Source organism: Schistocerca nitens, unplaced genomic scaffold (genome assembly GCF_023898315.1).
Source record: "Schistocerca nitens isolate TAMUIC-IGC-003100 unplaced genomic scaffold, iqSchNite1.1 HiC_scaffold_465, whole genome shotgun sequence".
In the NCBI taxonomy this organism is placed as follows: Eukaryota; Metazoa; Arthropoda; class Insecta; order Orthoptera; family Acrididae; genus Schistocerca; species Schistocerca nitens.
Window position 1 is genome coordinate 1,501,820 of NW_026045998.1, and position 18,565 is coordinate 1,520,384.

Genomic DNA, 18,565 nt, shown 5'->3' on the forward strand with positions numbered 1-18,565 from the left:
TGGTGCTAGGAGTAACTCTGACGTGCCTCTCCAAAGTAATGGAAGAACGTGACCTCTCCCGGCTCATTGCCGTGCTCACCGAATAGGATCGTTCGGGGCAGTGCAGAGTGCGGTGCCGCACCATTCGCGAGCAGTCCGCACTTCCCGCTCACGGCACCACTCCGAACTTATCCGTCCGTGCCGCCGTGTAGACGTGCGGTACGGTAATTCCGTCGGTCGGCTGCTGCCAGTCTGCGACCGACAGTGCGGGACGACGGAGAATGCCGCAGGGAGTCCACTCTCATTCTCGGATGTCGGGAGGAAACGCGATGGGCTTACGGCGCACTCTACGTGTCGTACGTCGGTCCTCTCTCGTGACGTTCGGACACGGTCGACTGGAATCTCTTCTACGATTTTGCCGAGCCTGTAGTCTGACGTCGGACCACTGTCACGTCCGAATGCCTCACGAATCTGGGTATTGCACATTTCGACTGGCCGGCAAAATGGAGTCTGACAGTGAGGCTTCTTTAATCTCCGTCAGGAGCCGATAACGCCGTCTCACTCGAGTACGCAGCACCTCCGTGTCTTTCACGGCGATCACTCGACGCCCGATGCCGTCTGTGCTACTCGTCTGCTTTGCCGGGCCCGACAGCGGCACTACACGAGGACGACACTAGTGGAGTGCGTCTGCTGTTCTACCGATCACAGAGAACTGCAACTCTGTAATCGTTTCTGTAACTGCAGACGGTGCGTTTGTGTACACAGTTAAACTGACATCTGACCGTGTCCTGTGGGTGCCGGACTTCTTCGTCAGCTGGCGTAAACAAAACTGAAAGGTTATTTACAGTGAGCTCTTATGTAAGTTCAGACACCCTGCTACATCCTTTTTACTATTGACGTTTGGTTATTTACAGTTTTTTAAATTTTCAGTTGACATTTACTTATATGCAGAAACTTTCAGTTAAACGAACTGATAGTTCTGTTGGCTAGATGCATTATTTCTAAAGAAGTATCCGCACCTATCTTGCAGTGTGTGTGTGTGTGTGTGTGTGTGTGTGTGTGTGTGTGTGTGTGTGTCAAAAGTCCGGGAACACTTTTAAAACTTTATTGTAGCCGAATGAGTAGCATTAAAAAGGAACAGTATACATAATTTGAAGTACCGAACTTGAAAGTTCTTTCAACAGCGTTTCTTTTACATACGCTCGGCGCGGGAAGCACGTGCCGTCCTACAGACGTCGACAGGACAGTCGAACTCTCACCGTCCCTGGGCCGAAACGTCTTCGGTGACCGTCACTGTCGCTTGTGAATTTTCATCCTTCTCAATTTCACAGAGTCGCCTGGAAGAGGAGGGACACAAACGAGATCCTTTACACTGCCCCGTAAAAAGAAATCACGAGTTGTGGTATCTGTGGACCTAGGACGCCACTTCAGCGCACACTGATTTGTTGCACCACCTGCAATTGGGTAGGACTGTTTTGAGATACGCCCTAACAGGTCTAACTGGAGGACAAATTTCTTTGATTTTAACAGTGCCATTAACCGTATGAGGGAAAGACTCTTCAGTAACACTTCATTCTTTAAAGAAGGAAGGCCCATAAAGTTTCTTAAGAGACGTGGCACAAAGAACACGGACTTTCACAAAATCTGTCACGTTCGACAGTGTTGTGCAGGCTTTCTGTTCCCTAAATGCTGCAATTGTGTCTGTTTACTTTTGCATTAGTATGAAATGCTGCCGTATTTTTTCACGTACAGTGCACGGCAAAACTTGAATCACTGGTCTTTGTCCTTAAGAAATACCTTTTTCATAAACTGTAGCCTGTACAGTTTCACTTTTAACTTTTTTCGCTAAACACGCTACACGGCCATCGTCGACATACGGAACTCGTGTGGACTCTGCGTGGCTATTTTGCCGGACTCGGTGGGAAAGCGTCTCTCGCTCATTTAATTTCGTCTGCATTCACACGTAGCTGACCACTCCTCTTCTTGTCACACGAGCGCCCGGATTCAAAAATCTTTCATGCCAGCTGTAGAATCCATTTTCCAGTCAGGGCCCCTTTCCCGTCCTCCGCCCGACCGCATCACATTTCACCACTGTTTCAGTGTCAATCCCTGGCGATTTGCGACAAATGCCAGCTGCCGTTTCCGACGACTTTGAGTTAACGGTGGCACCCACGTGCGGTGCCAGTTCCTGTGCCCTGGAGAATCTGTGTTCCTACGGATTGTCTACTGTGTCAAAATACAGACGGAAGGGTGTCCCGGCATCAAATGTTGCCGTCAATACCAAATGTAGATGTCTGCGTGCGGTGGTGGAATGTCGGACGCGGACAGAAACTGTCGCGATCCGTCGTATTAAAACCCGGCCGTGAGCTTCAAATGTTTTATTATTCCCAGTTACAGTGTCGTGTTCCTCTCCGTCTGTGTCTCACGGTCCCGCGTAGCAGAGTATGCCGCTTCGCTTTCCACAGAACGGCTGGGCGCCGAACGGCTACCCGAGCGACTCGCGAAACGTACTACGGCGTGCCGGCCTCGTCAGGCTGTGGCGTTACGACGACATCGGGGCCGCACCGGCAGCCGACTCGGCAGTATTCGACCCCGTCGCCTCGGCACCGCGTGCCGGGAGCGCAGGGCGGCCCTATGCGCGCTTATTCGCCGTCGCGGTTAAGATCGCGGCGACGGCAAGTGCCTGCGGTCCGATAGCCTCGGGATGCCTCGGGGGCGTGTCGGGAGCTGACGGGACTGCCCACAGTAGCGAGCTGTGGACTGGCCCGCTGCTATGTGGCTACGGACTGCACGTCGGTCTCGGAGAGTCGAACCGGTGACCCGCTGTGAATGCTGGCGCCCCATCTGCTACTGCGTATAGCCGGTGGTGTAACACGCCCCACTGTCCGGGAGAGCTGCCACACTCGAATGAATCTCGTTAGAAAATTGGCACCTATTTATACACGGCCGTGCACCTCCGTTTCGCTAACGCGCCGCTTCGAGTCGCGTACTCGTAACACCTGGTTTGCGCCAGCGGTCCCCCTTCTGCCTCTAACTCGCGTTACCCGAACCGCTGCGTTTACTCTTTTCGGCGGATCGACGTCCCTGTGGCCTCCTTTCTAGTTCGCAACTGCCGGTAAGCGCGACTTACTGTCGGCAGGCCCACGACTGGCTGTTACTTGTGCACTCAGAAATATTGCACCGAATCAAAATTTTCCTTATCTTAAACTGTGGTGCCGCTACAACTGGTAGATGTGTCTAGCAGATCCCGTGTCGAATAGATACGCGATTTGTTGCACTGTCAGTCTGGCATCAGATTTCTCCGGTCGCAGTTGTCGAGGGTGGCAGGACGGTCCTCAGTTTGTCCGTAGTGGATTGTGACACCGTCATTTGACCGCTCGCGTGAACCCTGGACACGGTCAGACGTGTGAGGCCGTATTCCTGCACCACTGCCGAAATCGGAACTGTCACCCGTCTGGCGCCGACCGCTGACCGCGTCTCACAGAGTCTCCCGTTCGACCGCAGTTAGCTGGAGCGGGAGGGGTGTGGTGCGCTCACCGTACGTCTGCACCGTCGGCGCTCCACCGTCCCGTGACGGGTCGGTGTGTAGACCGGTCGGTGAATCCCCGAATGCGTGCTAACTTCGACCACCTACTTTTTTTTCACATTACTTCTTCTGCATTTTATAAATTGTAGTGTACTAATTAGTTTGTTAGCCTCTCGTAAAAGCCACAATGCTCACTAACACAAATACCACTAAAATTGAAGAGTGCTCACGGTCATCACATTTTAATCTGAAAATCGGACAAAGTATACCCAGTTTACAGTGCAACCAAAAGTGCCACAAGAATGGCATTTCACCTATTTGTGCCTCGTCGAGGAAAGAGAGCGATATCCCGGCAGCTGTCGGAGCGGTAGTGGCCGTACGGTGTCGTAAGAGGGATCTCTGGGACGCTAGTGCCGCACTCGAGACGGTGCCTTCTGTCGTTGCAGATCTGCCGGAGGAGGACAACGTGGACCGGCTCATGTTCCATCCGAACTGCGGCACGCACGCCGCCGTCATCAACAACCACAGGACGGCGCACAGGCCGCAGTGAGTCACCTTCAAACTTTCACCTTAGTGAGCTCTCCTGCTGTACGCTCTCTCTCTCTCTCTCTCTCTCTCTCTCTCTCTCTCTCTCTGTGTGTGTGTGTGTGTGTGTGTGTGTGTGTGTGTGTGTGTGTGTGTGTGTGTGTGTGTGTGTGTGTGTGTGCGGGGGGGGGAGGCAGCTCGCCGGTGTTCCATACGTGTGTCCTGAAATGAATTGTAGTCTGTCAGCCCAGTACTCCGCCACATCCAGAGCTTATTTCTTGTCCAGCCACAAATCCTCAGCATGGCATCTTTAGGGACAATTTTGGGCGGGCTGGTAACGTTCCACGTCTCGCACCACGGTTGCACTTGTCGTCGTCCACGTTCCCGTGACCCAACCCGATCGTGTTTGTTTTCACCGGGGCCACCCCCGTTCTCGAGTGGTTCGGGGCCATCCGTGTTTTCCAGTTTGTTGCGGTACCGTCGGACACTATCTGTGCCGGCGGATGACCGGGTTTGCAGTTCTTCGGTGGCTCACCGGGGAACCTTTTACGAGATAGTAGTCGTCCGGGCTCGCGTTCGGTGCTGCAGAGGGGATGTCGATCTTCGACGGTCCTTCTGAGCCCGTCCGTGAATTTGTGAGATGTTCTTCGTAAATTTCGACTCTGAAGGCCCACAGCTGTGTTGAACTTGTGTACGGTTGCAGCTGTAGAGAAGCACAGTACTTGTGCCACAGTTCTCGGGATAGTAGGTTTTGCTCGGTGTTTGCTGTCTGTGTGTTTCCACAAAATTTATTTCTCCGCCTTCAGACAGTTTCTATATGTAAGAGATCTGTCCAGTTTCACACTCGACAGGTTTGTTTAACTGTGTGCTCTGGTGTTGTATTACTGCGGGAAACGTCGAGTTTTCGCTTCGAGATCGGAGGTCGAAGGCGTGTACTCGAGTCTTCGAAAGATTTGGCTTAGAGGAGTTAGTTTGATAGTAGACTTGACAATTTTCTCAGTGCTTTCTGCAGTGTCAGCTCTATAATCTCGAAAGTCCTCCCTGAGCTGAGACTGCTGGGTCATCTGCAGTTAGGGAATTCTCAGTACAATTGTGTCGACTGGTCATTACTCTGCAGATTAAAAAGTGAGGGGGCCGGGACACTTCCCTGAGCTGATCTGTTTCTTTGCTTTCCCTGTGGGCTCTCCTTTCCATTGAGAATGACATGAACTTGTCTATTTTGTGAGAGAGACTCAGTGATATTGGCAAAATATCATTGTTAGCGTATGCGCAACTTAGGCCAATCGATGCTAGCTCTGCAATTTTTTTATTTTTGTACCCTTCTTCAGTGCGTTCTGTCGGGTATAGAATTTGACCTACCTTCGAGCAAATCAGTTACTGACCAGGTAAATTTGTGTTTCCTCATTAATTGTTTGTCAAGCAGAATTAGTGCTTTTTGAGGGTGGTGGAACATTATTATTATTATTATTATTATTATTATTATTATTCACATATGGGCCCAGTAGGACCACGCGAGGTACAATCCGTCAATGTCACGTTTGGCCTTTCTTTGTGCCCAAATTTGTTTCATCCTTTCAGAATGAAGTTTCTTTCTTTCATCAGACCACATTGTTCCAGTCCTTTTTCTAATTTCGCTCTGACCGACTTTCCAGTCAAATATCTTTTGTCTGAACGTTTTCCTATCTGCAAGGTCTGCCTGAGTTTTACCGGCTGCTTTAAGATCCTCCTTAATCGCAGCAATCTATTTCATTGGCTCAGTTTTAGCCTTACTTCTGTTTTCGTAGAATTCTACTATCTGCTTTGTCAACCCAGTGGGTGCCATTCTTTTAGTGTGCCCAAAAAATTTAAGTCTTTTCTTCAAATTAAAGTTTCTGATCCATAAAGAGACTCAGGTTTGATCACAGTGCTGTATTGCGTAAGTTTACTGAATTTAGAAAGTGATTTTTTATTATAAATATTTTGTGTTAATCTGAATGCAGTTGCCGTCATTTGACAGTGAACTTCCTTTGCAGCTTCTTCCAGGCCGTTTTCTTGTATCATTTCCCCAAGTATTTAAACTCAGATACCCTTTTCATTTTTCCGTATTTCGTGTTCAAAAACTTTGGTGCTTGTTTATGGCATGTCATGTATTCCATTTTTTCGAATGATATTTGTAGTTCTACATTTCTCGAGACTTCTTTAATAATTTCAGTTTGTTTTTGAGCTGTGGTAACATCCCTAGTTAAAATTGCCAGATCATCTGCAAAGGCGAGTCAATCTACTCTGACATCACTTCTACCTAACTCGATTGATTGGTCTGTAATTTGAATCGACTTTTGCCCTCGCCATTCTGTAATTACCTTTTCCAAAACACAGTTAAATAGTAATGGAGAGAGTCCATTCTCTGTCTAACACCAGTCTTCATTTCAAATGGTTCAGAAATCTCTCCCAAGAGTTTAACTTTAGATCTAGTATCAGTTAACATTTCCTTAATCATTGTTAGAGTTTTATTATCTAGCCCTTGTTCCTTTAAAATTTGGAAAAGAGATTCACGATCAACTGGGTTGTAAGCCTTTTCAAAATTCACAAATGTACAGACAATATTGTAACTAGAAATCCTTTGGTGTCAGAGCGTTAGTTTTAAAGCAAGAATTTGTTCCGGACAGGTTCTGTTTCATCTAAAGCCTGCTGGATATTCACCAATTTTATGTTCTAGCTGTTCTTGGGCTCGATCGAGTAAACACTGCGAGTGAATTTTGTACGTGACTGGGAGAAGAGAGATTCCTCGGTAATTATTAATATCGGTTCTATCCCCCTCTTTTTGCAATGGATGAACTAGGGCAGTTTTCCAGTCCTCAGATATTTCTCAGTTTTCCAGATATGTCCTACTAGTTGAGTGATCTCTTTTTATAGCCTTCGGGCCAGCTGATTTTAGTAATTCTGCGATTATGCTGTCTACTCCAGATGCTTTATTGTTTTTAAGTCTCTTAATTTGTTTAGTTATTTCGATTTCGTCAGGTGCTGTAGAGTTAGGGTTGGTGTTATTGGTTTGCTGTGGCTGGAGTTTTTTCACTGGTTCTGGACAGTTCAATAGTTTTTCAAAACGCATTCATAAATTTCAACAAACAGAGAGCAACATAGAAAATTGTAAATAAAATTATTGTTGACGAGTGTTCTAGAAGTACACCCCCCCTCCCCTTACGGTGTCTCTCTCTCTCTCTCTCTCTCTCTCTCTCTCTCTCTCTCTCTCTCTCTCTCATCTTGTGTGTGTGTATGGGTGAGAAAGATCTACAACGTATGCAGTTCTGTTGTGTAAGATTTGTGGAATGAGCATGGAGTACTGTGCACATCGCCCTATCCTCCAATCAAGATGCCCCTCGACTGTAGTATGACACGGTTTGTTTTTCATTTTAGATTAAGAGCGAGACTAACGTATCGTGTGTGTGTGTGTGTGTGTGTGTGTGTGTGTGTGTGTGTGTGTGTGTGTGTGTGTCCCATTTGTTCACATTTGTTTATCGGTAACAGCAGTGGTAAATAATTGTTTCTGCTATGGCCCCAGATTGAAATGTGTGAAAAGAGGAACCCTTATTTTCCACAGGTAAGTCCCACAAAGCCATGTGAAACGGCCTTGGGGACGGAGGGGGAAGGGCAAAACTGTGAAGATCTTTTTGTTAATATAGTGTATATTAATTAGTATTTTAGTTGTAAATTTTCAAAATGATGTTGATTGTTATAGATGATGATTTTTTTCCTTATATTTTGAATTACAGAGGTACATAACTGGTAGATCTTAAATTGACACTGAATCAAACTGAAGGCTTTTGTAGCAACCTTTTATATATTCCTTCTCGTATCTCTTCTCCACCAGTGAGTCTTGTCGTAATCTGTTCTGAGTCCCATTTAGGTAGTCCAGATCCCACACCCAAATGACAGGACGCTCCACATGTATCATAAACGTTTTTCTGGTGTGAAAGTTTTTGAGGTTAATATCGTATTTCTATTGAAGACACGTTTTTCTTGGAAAATTATGTTTCTTAATCTTCTTTTGATTCTTCCATCTGTACTGACCCGAGCTTCCTAATAATTGAGGTTTAATGTAATTGGATAGATAAAAAACATGTACTCACCAAGTAGTGGCAGAACACACGCACACAGAGAGAGAACTTTTGTAGCCAGTCTCTCCTCCTCCTGGCAGAAGGGGTGAAGGAAAAGGACTGGAGAGGTGTATGGAAAGGGGTACAGAGTACGGAGGAAAAGTCACCCGTAACCCCAGTTCAGGGAGACTTACCGGATGGGACAACGAGGACAGACTGATTTTCAGTCTTCCCCTCTCGTCCTGACCTGAGGGTTCTGGGTGACTTTTCTGAAGTCTACCCCTTTTCCTAAAACTCAGCAGAGTCCTTTTCCTTCACCCTTCTCCACTCCCTTCAACTCTTCTGCCGGAAAGAGGAACCGCTGGCAGGTGCGTGCACGCACGTGCGTTCTCCTACTGTCGTGTGACAAGTAGATCTTTTTTTTACCTATCCCATTACATTAATTGTCAAGAAATGATTATTTTCATAGTTATAATATTTGAATGTGTGTGAAGTAGTTGCAGTACAGGGTGTATACACCCCGGCACAACTGGCAAATCGTGTAAATTACATGACGAATATTAAAATCGAATGACGTAATGCTTAAACAACAAATTAGCTATTTTGTTTACCTATTGTATGTGAACTGCAAATAAAAAAAGGAGATCAGAAAAAAGAATTGGACAAAGTGCAAGTACGACTCATGTTCTGAGACTTCCGTACAGACTTAATTTTATATTTGGTGATGGTGTGGTGGTGGTGGTGGTGGTGGTGGTGGTGTTGGCGATTTGATGTGGCTCAGTGGCCTGGTGCAATTCCTTCCATTAGATGTCACTATATTGACTTCTTGTCCTTAACCTACACCAGTTATACAACCTGGGAGCGAGTCCTACACTTCGACGTGCAATCCGAACCGCACGTCATTACTGGTGACTCGTCACACTGTCGAGATGTGAATGCTAGGTTAAACCGGAGGCCAAAATATTCACTGTCCAGTCAATATTCGATCCCGAGATATCTCGTTTTCCAGACACGCGCGTTACTGCTAGACCACCGGGCCTGACGTGTAAGTAGACAGTGTCAGAAGAACTCTTTAGGGCTGTCGACCGCATTGTCACTATATAAAACTACCTAGTGTTGCGACCGCTTTTGCAAGTGGCTTTCCTCAAGGTTTTGTGCTGAGCTGCCTGGTGAATGAGAGAGACTGCAGATCTTATACAGTAGTGGAGGAAGCTGTTTACGTAATTTGTTAGGGTACTCGAGGGTAGGAGGACGGTGCCGTGTTTCCTTTCCTCGGGGTTCTGCCGTGAAAATATAAAATAGAAAATCTGATTGGGTTTTGAATTTTCATGGAATAAGTTACGGATAAGGCAGACTTCGTATTACTGATTGAGATAGTGCTGTAATTTGACCGTGCATGGCAGACCGGGTCAGCAACACTACAAAAAGCGACTGTACGGAAATAGCATCAGAAACTAGTTGAAATTTACCTTGTAATCTTGTTAGAAACGCAGTACTAATTACAATATAGTCTTCGTGGCTGTCCTAATTTCTCTTCTAGGACGACCCGTCTTTCACTTTTCTCCGTCTGTTGAAAACTTCTTCAAGTTGTCACTGTCATGATCAATTTACAGATTCGGCGATAACCACCTCGATTCACTATTGAAACAACCTCGCTTTGTAATATAATTTTCATTTCCACCCAAAAGCACATTCAATACAGCGCCGAAAAATACGCGTCTTTCGTATGAAGACGAGAGAGAGAGAGAGTAATCAATTAGTTGTTAAAAACAAACACCTACACAAAAGTAAAAAAAGATGAAAATTATTTATAAAAATCGGTCGCTGGCGCAGCGCTCTTCCGCATGCACAATCGTAAATTATATCTTTGTATTGGCGGAGGCGCGGTAGTTAAATTACCATTACAATGCCTCCTCTACTGACACGCTACGCAAGCGAGCGGGGCAGTATAGAAAATTTACATACATACATACCATATTTACTCGAATCTAAGCCGCACTCGAATCTAAGCCGCACCTGAAAAATGAGACTCGAATAAAGGAAAAAAAAAATTTCCCGAATCTAAGCCGCACCTGAAATTTGAGACTCGAAATTCAAGGGGAGAGAAAAGCTTTAGGCCGCACCTCCAAATCGAAACAATGTTGGTCCATTGTAATATGAGACATAATTTAGGTCAAATGAATGACGATACAGCTACAGTAGTTTGGTTCGAGTCGTAAGCTTAGCAGTTAAGCTTTACCAGGTAGCCATTGCTATGCGTCACGAGTACCCTTCCTTTTTCACGTGCTTCGTCTGGTTTGAATCTATTGCTTATTTTGCTTCGATCTGATAAGTGCCGATTTCTTTGTTCTAGGTGCTTACGTCACTCTAAGCAGAAAATGCATTACTGTACTGTTCGTCGCATTCTGATAGTGCGTGTTTACGGTCTCTCGCTGCTCGCGGCATGGCTTGCTTTTGTGCTCGCTAACACCGCTTACAATTAAAAAAAGAGAGGAATTGTCTCATTAGCGAAACAATGGCAAGAGACTGCTATTTTTTGTTACTTACACTGCTGCTTTCTTTAATAATGATCAACAAGAACCAAATAATAGACTGCGTATGATAGAACGTGTTCTGAACGAGTTAGGCGAAAATGTTTCTCCGTTTGAAAATCTTTGCGGCCGCTTCTTTAGTACATCAAATTCTGCACAGAAATCAGAATCATCTTAGATTTAAAAATCTAGTCAGTTGCCGTGCTTCATTTCTGACTGTATCAGTATTAGGCATAAGAATAATACGAATATAAACATGACACGATAAGTATATTCTTCCGCGTTTGCTGTTGCCTCACTCTAGTTTCGTAGTTTATTAGGCAGACAGGATTTAAATGAGATAGCAGCAAACTCGAAAGAATACATGGCAAAATGTTTATATTCGTATTATTCTTATGGTGAAGAGAATACTGCATGTGATTCACATTTCATCAGGTTCCTATTAGCAACCATCTCTTCTCAGGGGTAGGAAAAAATTCAGAACATAGAGTTGACCATATTGACAAACATCCCAAACAGTCTTGCCAGACGGATTTTCGCAATACATTGAAATTCTGCTACATTCGAAGATGAACAATACGGAATTTGTATTTACTTCGTTGGATAATGTATGAAAATGCAGTGGTCGAAACTCGGGCCGGAGAAAAAAGCTCGTCTTCCACTTTTTTTTAAATTTATATACTGACGCAGAGGTTTTGGCGCCAGTATTTATCTTTGTGCCTGTGTCGCGCTACATATATTCGACGGCAGAAGTGAGTTGTGGCGGCACCTACAAACATTTTTCAGAACTTCCGCTTGCTTTGCACTCGATTCTAAGCCGCAGGCGGTTTTTTGGATTACAAACACCAGAAAAAAAGTGCGGCTTAGATTCGAGTAAATACGGTATATATGAGGAAATAAGGAATTTACATATTACAAAAAATATTTCTGAGTACAATGCTCTTTGCATATCAGTCTTTGTATATAGTCTATTTGGTGTGTATCTTCTTTAGGAGTCGTAACATTAATGTCTTCGAATTGCGGCGTATTACCGTTGCTTAGCACAGCGTTTGAATTCAGTTCACACGATTCGTGTTTACAATGGAATTAATTCGAACAATAAATGTTTCTATTATATTGCTCCCACGTCTTTAAACGTAGTATCGGCTTCCGAGTGCCGCAAGCCTTCACCCGTCCTCTATTCGTGACGGTAGGTATAGGCTTGTGCCATCATCGTCAATGCCGGCAGTGACAACGCTACCGGAGGGCAGCACGTGCAGGGTTACCGACACGAGCACACTGGAGTCCCCAGTGATCGTACGAACACAGAGCGCGGGCTCGCCTCGGCCTGCGCCCGGAAACGAGTAAACGGCGCTAGTCAGTCACAGATACTGCCCGTTTCTAATTTGTCTGTTTCCACCGACGGTAAGAAATAATGCAAATAACAATTGGGCACATCTTGATCCACCACTGACAAGGAATAATATAAAGGCCAATAAAGTATGCCTACCACCCCTCCTCCTACATTGAGTACCCTAACAAATTACATAAACAGTTTCCTCTGCTACTGTATAAGATCTGTCGAGGGACTGTAGACTTCGTTACCAGATCTACACTCCTGGAAATTGAAATAAGAACACCGTGAATTCATTGTCCCAGGAAGGGGAAACTTTATTGACACATTCCTGGGGTCAGATACATCACATGATCACACTGACAGAACCACAGGCACATAGACACAGGCAACAGAGCATGCACAATGTCGGCACTAGTACAGTGTATATCCACCTTTCGCAGCAATGCAGGCTGCTATTCTCCCACGGAGACGATCGTAGAGATGCTGGATGTAGTCCTGTGGAACGGCTTGCCACGCCATTTCCACCTGGCGCCTCAGTTGGACCAGCGTTCGTGCCGGACGTGCAGACCGCGTGAGACGACGCTTCGTCCAGTCCCAAACATGCTCAATGGGGGACAGATCCGGAGATCTTGCTGGCCAGGGTAGTTGACTTACACCTTCTAGAGCACGTTGGGTGGCACGGGATACATGCGGACGTGCATTGTCCTGTTGGAACAGCAAGTTACCTTCCCGGTCTAGGAATGGTAGAACGATGGGTTCGATGACGGTTTGGATGTACCGTGCACTATTCAGTGTCCCCTCGACGATCACCAGTGGTGTACGGCCAGTGTAGGAGATCGCTCCCCACACCGTGATGCCGGGTGTTGGCCCTGTGTGCCTCGGTCGTATGAAGTCCTGATTGTGGCGCTCACCTGCACGGCGCCAAACACGCATACGACCATCATTGGCACCGAGGCAGAAGCGACTCTCATCGCTGAAGACGACACGTCTCCATTCGTCCCTCCATTCACACCTGTCGCGACACCACTGGAGGCGGGCTACACGATGTTGGGGCGTGAGCGGAAGACGGCCTAACGGTGTGCGGGACCGTAGCCCAGCTTCGTGGAGACGGTTGCGAATGGTCCTCGCCGATACCCCAGGAGCAACAGTGTCCCTAATTTGCTGGGAAGTGGCGGTGCGGTCCCCTACGGCACTGCGTAGGATCCTACGGTCTTGGCGTGCATCCGTGCGTCGCTGCGGTCCGGTCCCAGGTCGACGGGCACGTGCACCTTCCGCCGACCACTGGCGACAACATCGATGTACTGTGGAGACCTCACGCCCCACGTGTTGAGCAATTCGGCGGTACGTCCACCCGGCCTCCCGCATGCCCACTATACGCCCTCGCTCAATGTCCGTCAACTGCACCTACGGTTCACGTCCACGCTGTCGCGGCATGCTACCAGTGTTAAAGACTGCGATGGAGCTCCGTATGCCACGGCAAACTGGCTGATACTGACGGCGGCGGTGCACAAATGCTGCGCAGCTAGCGCCATTCGACGGCCAACACCACGGTTCCTGGTGTGTCCGCTGTGCCGTGCGTGTGATCATTGCTTGTACAGCCCTCTCGCAGTGTCCGGAGCAAGTATGGTGGGTCTGACACACCGGTGTCAATGTGTTCTTTTTTCCATTTCCAGGAGTGTATTTTATTTCAACTAGATACCGCTTTGTCTTCCCGTTCCTGAGGAAAAGGGGTGTTATCGGACGGGCAGACGCCACTTAAAAATAGTAGTATTGTAATTAGGAGTCATATAAGGACGAGTTTGATAATCCAGCATTTTTCTGTTACAATATCAAGTTCTTTGTTATTTCCCGAATCCAAACTGCCCCCCTCCCCTCCCCCCTCCCCCACTCCTCCCCTCCCCTCCCCTCCCCTCCCCTCCTCTCCTCTCCTCTCCCGCTTGTGTTTTCCTCAGATTCTATACCTTATCGGTCGAAACGGAACTGTTGTGGGATCACTTTGTTGTCTGTCTGTCCGACTGTTAAGATCCCCTTCTCTCAGAAACTGGTAACTATCTCAAATTGAAATTAGTACAGCATCCTGAGGATTACAATTCCTTGGCGGTGTAAAAAATTTGACCTTCTGAGGCAGCGCAGTGAAAAGACGCAGTCATTTGTCACACGTTTCGGCAATTGTAAACATGCTCTTCCGAACTGGTAGGACCCGAACCGTGAAATTTGTGAAAAACGAGGATGTACAGCGTGACTGAGGGGAAAAAATCAAAGAATTGTTAATTTGTAATTCTATCACATCAAAAAATAAAGTTTTTGTGAAAACAAATACAAAATTACAGAGAAAACTTAAATTCGAAACATGCAATTGAAAAACTGTCTTCAAAGTGTCAGATTCCCAGAACCGTTACCCTGCCAGTATCAGTATTGATAAAGGACAAAAATTGTTGAGATTCTCATTTCCAGGTGTAATGGTTCATAAAAAAGAAAAAAAGAAGAAAAGAAAAGGTTGAATATGTGGGAAGAAATGGTGAATAAAAAGGGGTTTTCAAATCGTAAATGACCTTGAGAAAGGGAAAGAATGAAACGCAAATCAGACTTCGTGATTCAGAAAAGCTATTGTTGGGATAGCCCTTGTGGCGTTTCTGAGCAAAAGTCAAACCAATTTCCACTACAGAAATTATTTTAAAGAGAACGGAGAATAACAAAATGTGATTAACAGGGGGGAATGGCGTAGATAAGAGTTCGTCCTTTACCAGGTTAACACGTCTCCTCTCGTGCGGTGTCCAGGTCTTGTTCTCCAAAAATCTCGTGCTTCATTTCTGCGTGAAAAGTCATAGCTGCTCCGAAATTTTGGTTGCTGCTTCCATCCTCTGAATTTCATACCAACTTCCACAATACGTCTGCACATCAATAAGTTTTTTCGTCTTCATCCGACCACGACTAGCTAATAAGTAAGTTAAGCTTCCGCTCTCAAGAGACAAGATCGGGTAGAAAACAAAAATAGTTACAATTTTACTACCTTTATTTTGTTATATATTTTCTCTGCCGTCGAGCGCTCATACAGCTGCGATGGTATAATTTATATCTGAGGGAACGAGTGTAGCGCGGCGAAATTCAAAGTCCCGCTACACAGGGATAGATGAGATGTCTACGTACACAATTAACATAATAAGATAGTACGTAACCCTCAGAATGGGAGTCCTACTTGCACTCGGCCAATTTTTATTTCAGGTCTTCCTTACTTCAGGCATGTATGTGACCTTCAGAATGTGGCTTACGAAACTTGTTAGCACAAAAAAATTAAATTTTCACAAATGAAACCCGGTCAGGTCGAGTCTTTATTTCTGTCTTTTGTTTCACAAGTTGTGAAGACACTGTGCGTTAAACGGTAAGTCGCAGCTGCTTTTTTTTTTTACGACTCTCCACCACTCCCGCCCAGTGCGATGGACGATTTCAACAACGGCGTCGTGCTGACGAACCGGCCACTGCGGCCGGGAGAGCTGTTCGAGGTGCGGCTCGACAAGATGGTGACCAAGTGGGCCGGCTCCATCGAGATCGGCGTGACGATGCACAGCCCCGCGGAGCTGGAGTTCCCCTCCACCATGACCAACGTGAGGTAGGTGCGCGGCCTGCCTGCGGCTGCTGCCAGCTCCTGCGTGTGCAGCTTCCTTCCTGTCTGCTCTGTGGCAGTACGCAAGTAACGGCTGCACCTTTTCTCTTCATTGTTTCACTCAAATGCTTAAAAAGTAATGGACAGCTTCACACTGACTATTATTCTGATACAGACACGTGTCGGCTGGAATACATCTAAACGTACCCTGTGTGATCGAAAGTATCCGGACACCCCCAAAAACGTGACTTTTTCATATTAGATGCATCATGCTGCCACCTACTGCCAGGTACTCCGTATCAGCGACCTCAGTAGTCGGACATTGCGAGAGAGCAGAATGGGGCGCTCTGCGGAAGTCGCGGACTTCGAACGTGGTCAGGTGATTGGATGTCACTTGTGTCGTACGTGTGCACGCGAGATTTCCACACTCCTAAACATCCCTAGGTCCACTGCTCCCGATGTGACAGTGAAGTGGAAACGTGAAGGGATACGTACAGCACAAAAGCGTACATGCCAACCTCCTCTGTTGACTGGCAGAGACCGCCGACAGTTGAAGAGGGTCGTAATGTGTAATAGGCAGACATCTGTCCAGACCGTCACACAGGAATTCCAGACTGCATCAAGGGCCACTGCAAGTACTATGACAGTTAGGCGGGAGGTGAGAAAACTTGCATTTCACGGTCGAGCGGCTGCTCATAAGCCACACATCACGCCAGTAAATGCCAAACGACGCCTCGTGTGGTGTAAGGAGTGTAAACATTGGACGATTGAACAGTGGAGAAACATTGTGTGGAGTGACGAATCACGGTACACAATGTGGCGATCCGATGGCAGGGTGTGGGTATGGCGAATGCCCGGTGAACGTCATCTGGCAGCGTGTGTAGTGCCGACAGTAAAATTCAGAGGCAGCGATGTTATATGGTGTGGTCGTGTCTTTCATGGAGGGGGCTTGCACCCCTTGTTGTTTTGCGTGGCACTATCACAGCACAGGCCAACTCTGGTGTCTTAAGCAGCTTCTCGCGTCCCATTGTTGAAGAGCAGTTTGCGGATAGTGATTGCATCTTTCAATATGATCGAACATCTGTTCTTAATGCACGGCCTGTGGTGGAGTGGTTACACGACAATAACGTCCCTGTAATGGACAGTCCTGCACAGAGTCCTGACCGGAATCCTATAGAACACCTTTGGGATGTTTTGGAATGTCGACTTCTTGCCAGGCCTCATCGACCGACATCGATACCTCCTCTCAGTGCACCATTCAGTGAAGAATGGGCCACCATTCCCAAAGAAACCTTCCAGCACCTGATCAAACATATGCCTGCGAGAGTGGAAGCTGTCATCGAGGCTAACGGTGGGCCAACACCATATTGAATTCCGGGATTGCCGATGGAGGACGCAGCAGACTTGTAAGTCATTTTCAGCCAGGTGTCCGGATACTTTTGATCACATAGTGTACATCTGTACTCAGCAAACGACTTTGAACAGCGAATAGTACGTCCCATCGTACCAGTTATTAAGATTTCGTCCTGTTCCGTTCGCATACGAGGTGCGGTCGGAAAGTAACGGCAATTTTTGTTTTTCTCGAAGAATCTTTATTTATTCGTCAACGTCAAGTGTATCTCCGTCAGAGTAATCCCCCTCAGCTTTAGTACACTCGTCCTGAAGCCTTCTCCAGTCTCGGAAGCACTCTTGGAACTAACTTTTCATTACGGTGTTAGTCTCATCTGTGGTGGCAAAAATGACGTCCTTTGGCAGTTCTCTTTAGCCTCGGGAATAGAAAGAAGCCGCATGGGCCCTTGTCTGGCAAATACGGTGGCAGAGGAGACGTAGGTGTGAGGGGGAACATTACTGTAATGCAATTTGCAGGAGTAGTTTTGCCACAACTCTGGTCGTTTTCTTCAGATAGCTTCACGGAAACGGCACGTTACTTCCAGACGGTATTGCTTGCTTACTGTGTGACCACAAGGCGGGAACTTGTGATGCGCCCTATACCACTGCAATAAGAGAAAACACTGGAAAGAAGCTTCACGTGTGATGGAACTTGTCACATTTTTTTTGTCTCGGTTCTTCGGGTAGTTTCCACCGGGACATTTGGGCCTCAGTTCCGATGTTACACCTGTACCCGTGTTTCATCATCTGTTATAACCACCTTTAGAAGCTCTGGATGGTTGTCGATTTCGATCAGCCGCTTCCAGCCGTGTCTGTGTCCCTTCCTCTTTGTTCGAAATTCCACAGTTTCGGAACAGACTTTGCCGCTTCACGATTCGTGCCCGAGACTTCTGAAAAAATTGCTCGGCACGAACCGAAGGATATGCCGGCTTCTGATGGTGATTTAGTGATTTTACAGAATCATTTTCTTTCCTTCTTCCACATTGTCATCAGTAATTGTTTTGCTATGGCATCCAGAGCAGTATCATCTTTGATGTCGACTTCATCCATTTTTAAATGTTTGTACCACTCGTCAACTCTTGTCTTACACATAGTAGATTCGGCAAAAGCCACAGTCGACATTTCAAATATGGTGCTGCACTTTATTCGATATTTGAAGAACAATTTAATTCAAATCCTTTGATCCATCTTTTTCGGAAGTAAAAATTCTCTGATCACTCGAAAACACACAACCTTTTTGACTGTCAATAATAAACTAAATATTCAAAATGGCTGAAAATGGAAACATACATCAGGAATAGGCATACGAAAAAGATAAAAAAATTGAAAATCGTACATATAAATCCCGTAAAATTACAAAATTCCCATTACTTTTTTAAGGATGTTTTTATTCAATAATTAGAATAGTTGTAAGTTTAGAATTTTAGGATTGTAACAAGAAAACCAAAAACTTACTTTAGATTAGACTTTTAATTGAAATTTAATGTAAATAATGGATGAAATGCAAAAATTGCATTTATGGTATAAGAGCAGGATAAACTTGCTGTCTTAATGTAGCATTCCATACAAAAATTCAGAAATATGGTTACAAAATTGCAGCCGTAA

The 18,565-nt window shown here is 46.1% G+C and overlaps 1 protein-coding gene across 1 annotated transcript in view; it reads left to right on the forward strand.

Annotated features, from left to right (window-relative positions):
- Positions 1-18,565, forward strand: part of LOC126232175 (neuralized-like protein 4) — a 295,692-nt gene that overhangs the window by 97,185 nt on the left and 179,942 nt on the right. Inside the window, exons 10-11 of the mRNA XM_049942472.1 lie at positions 3,952-4,051; positions 15,401-15,577. Coding sequence (XP_049798429.1) covers positions 3,952-4,051; positions 15,401-15,577 — 277 coding nt within the window. The remainder of the gene's footprint in view (positions 1-3,951; positions 4,052-15,400; positions 15,578-18,565) is intronic.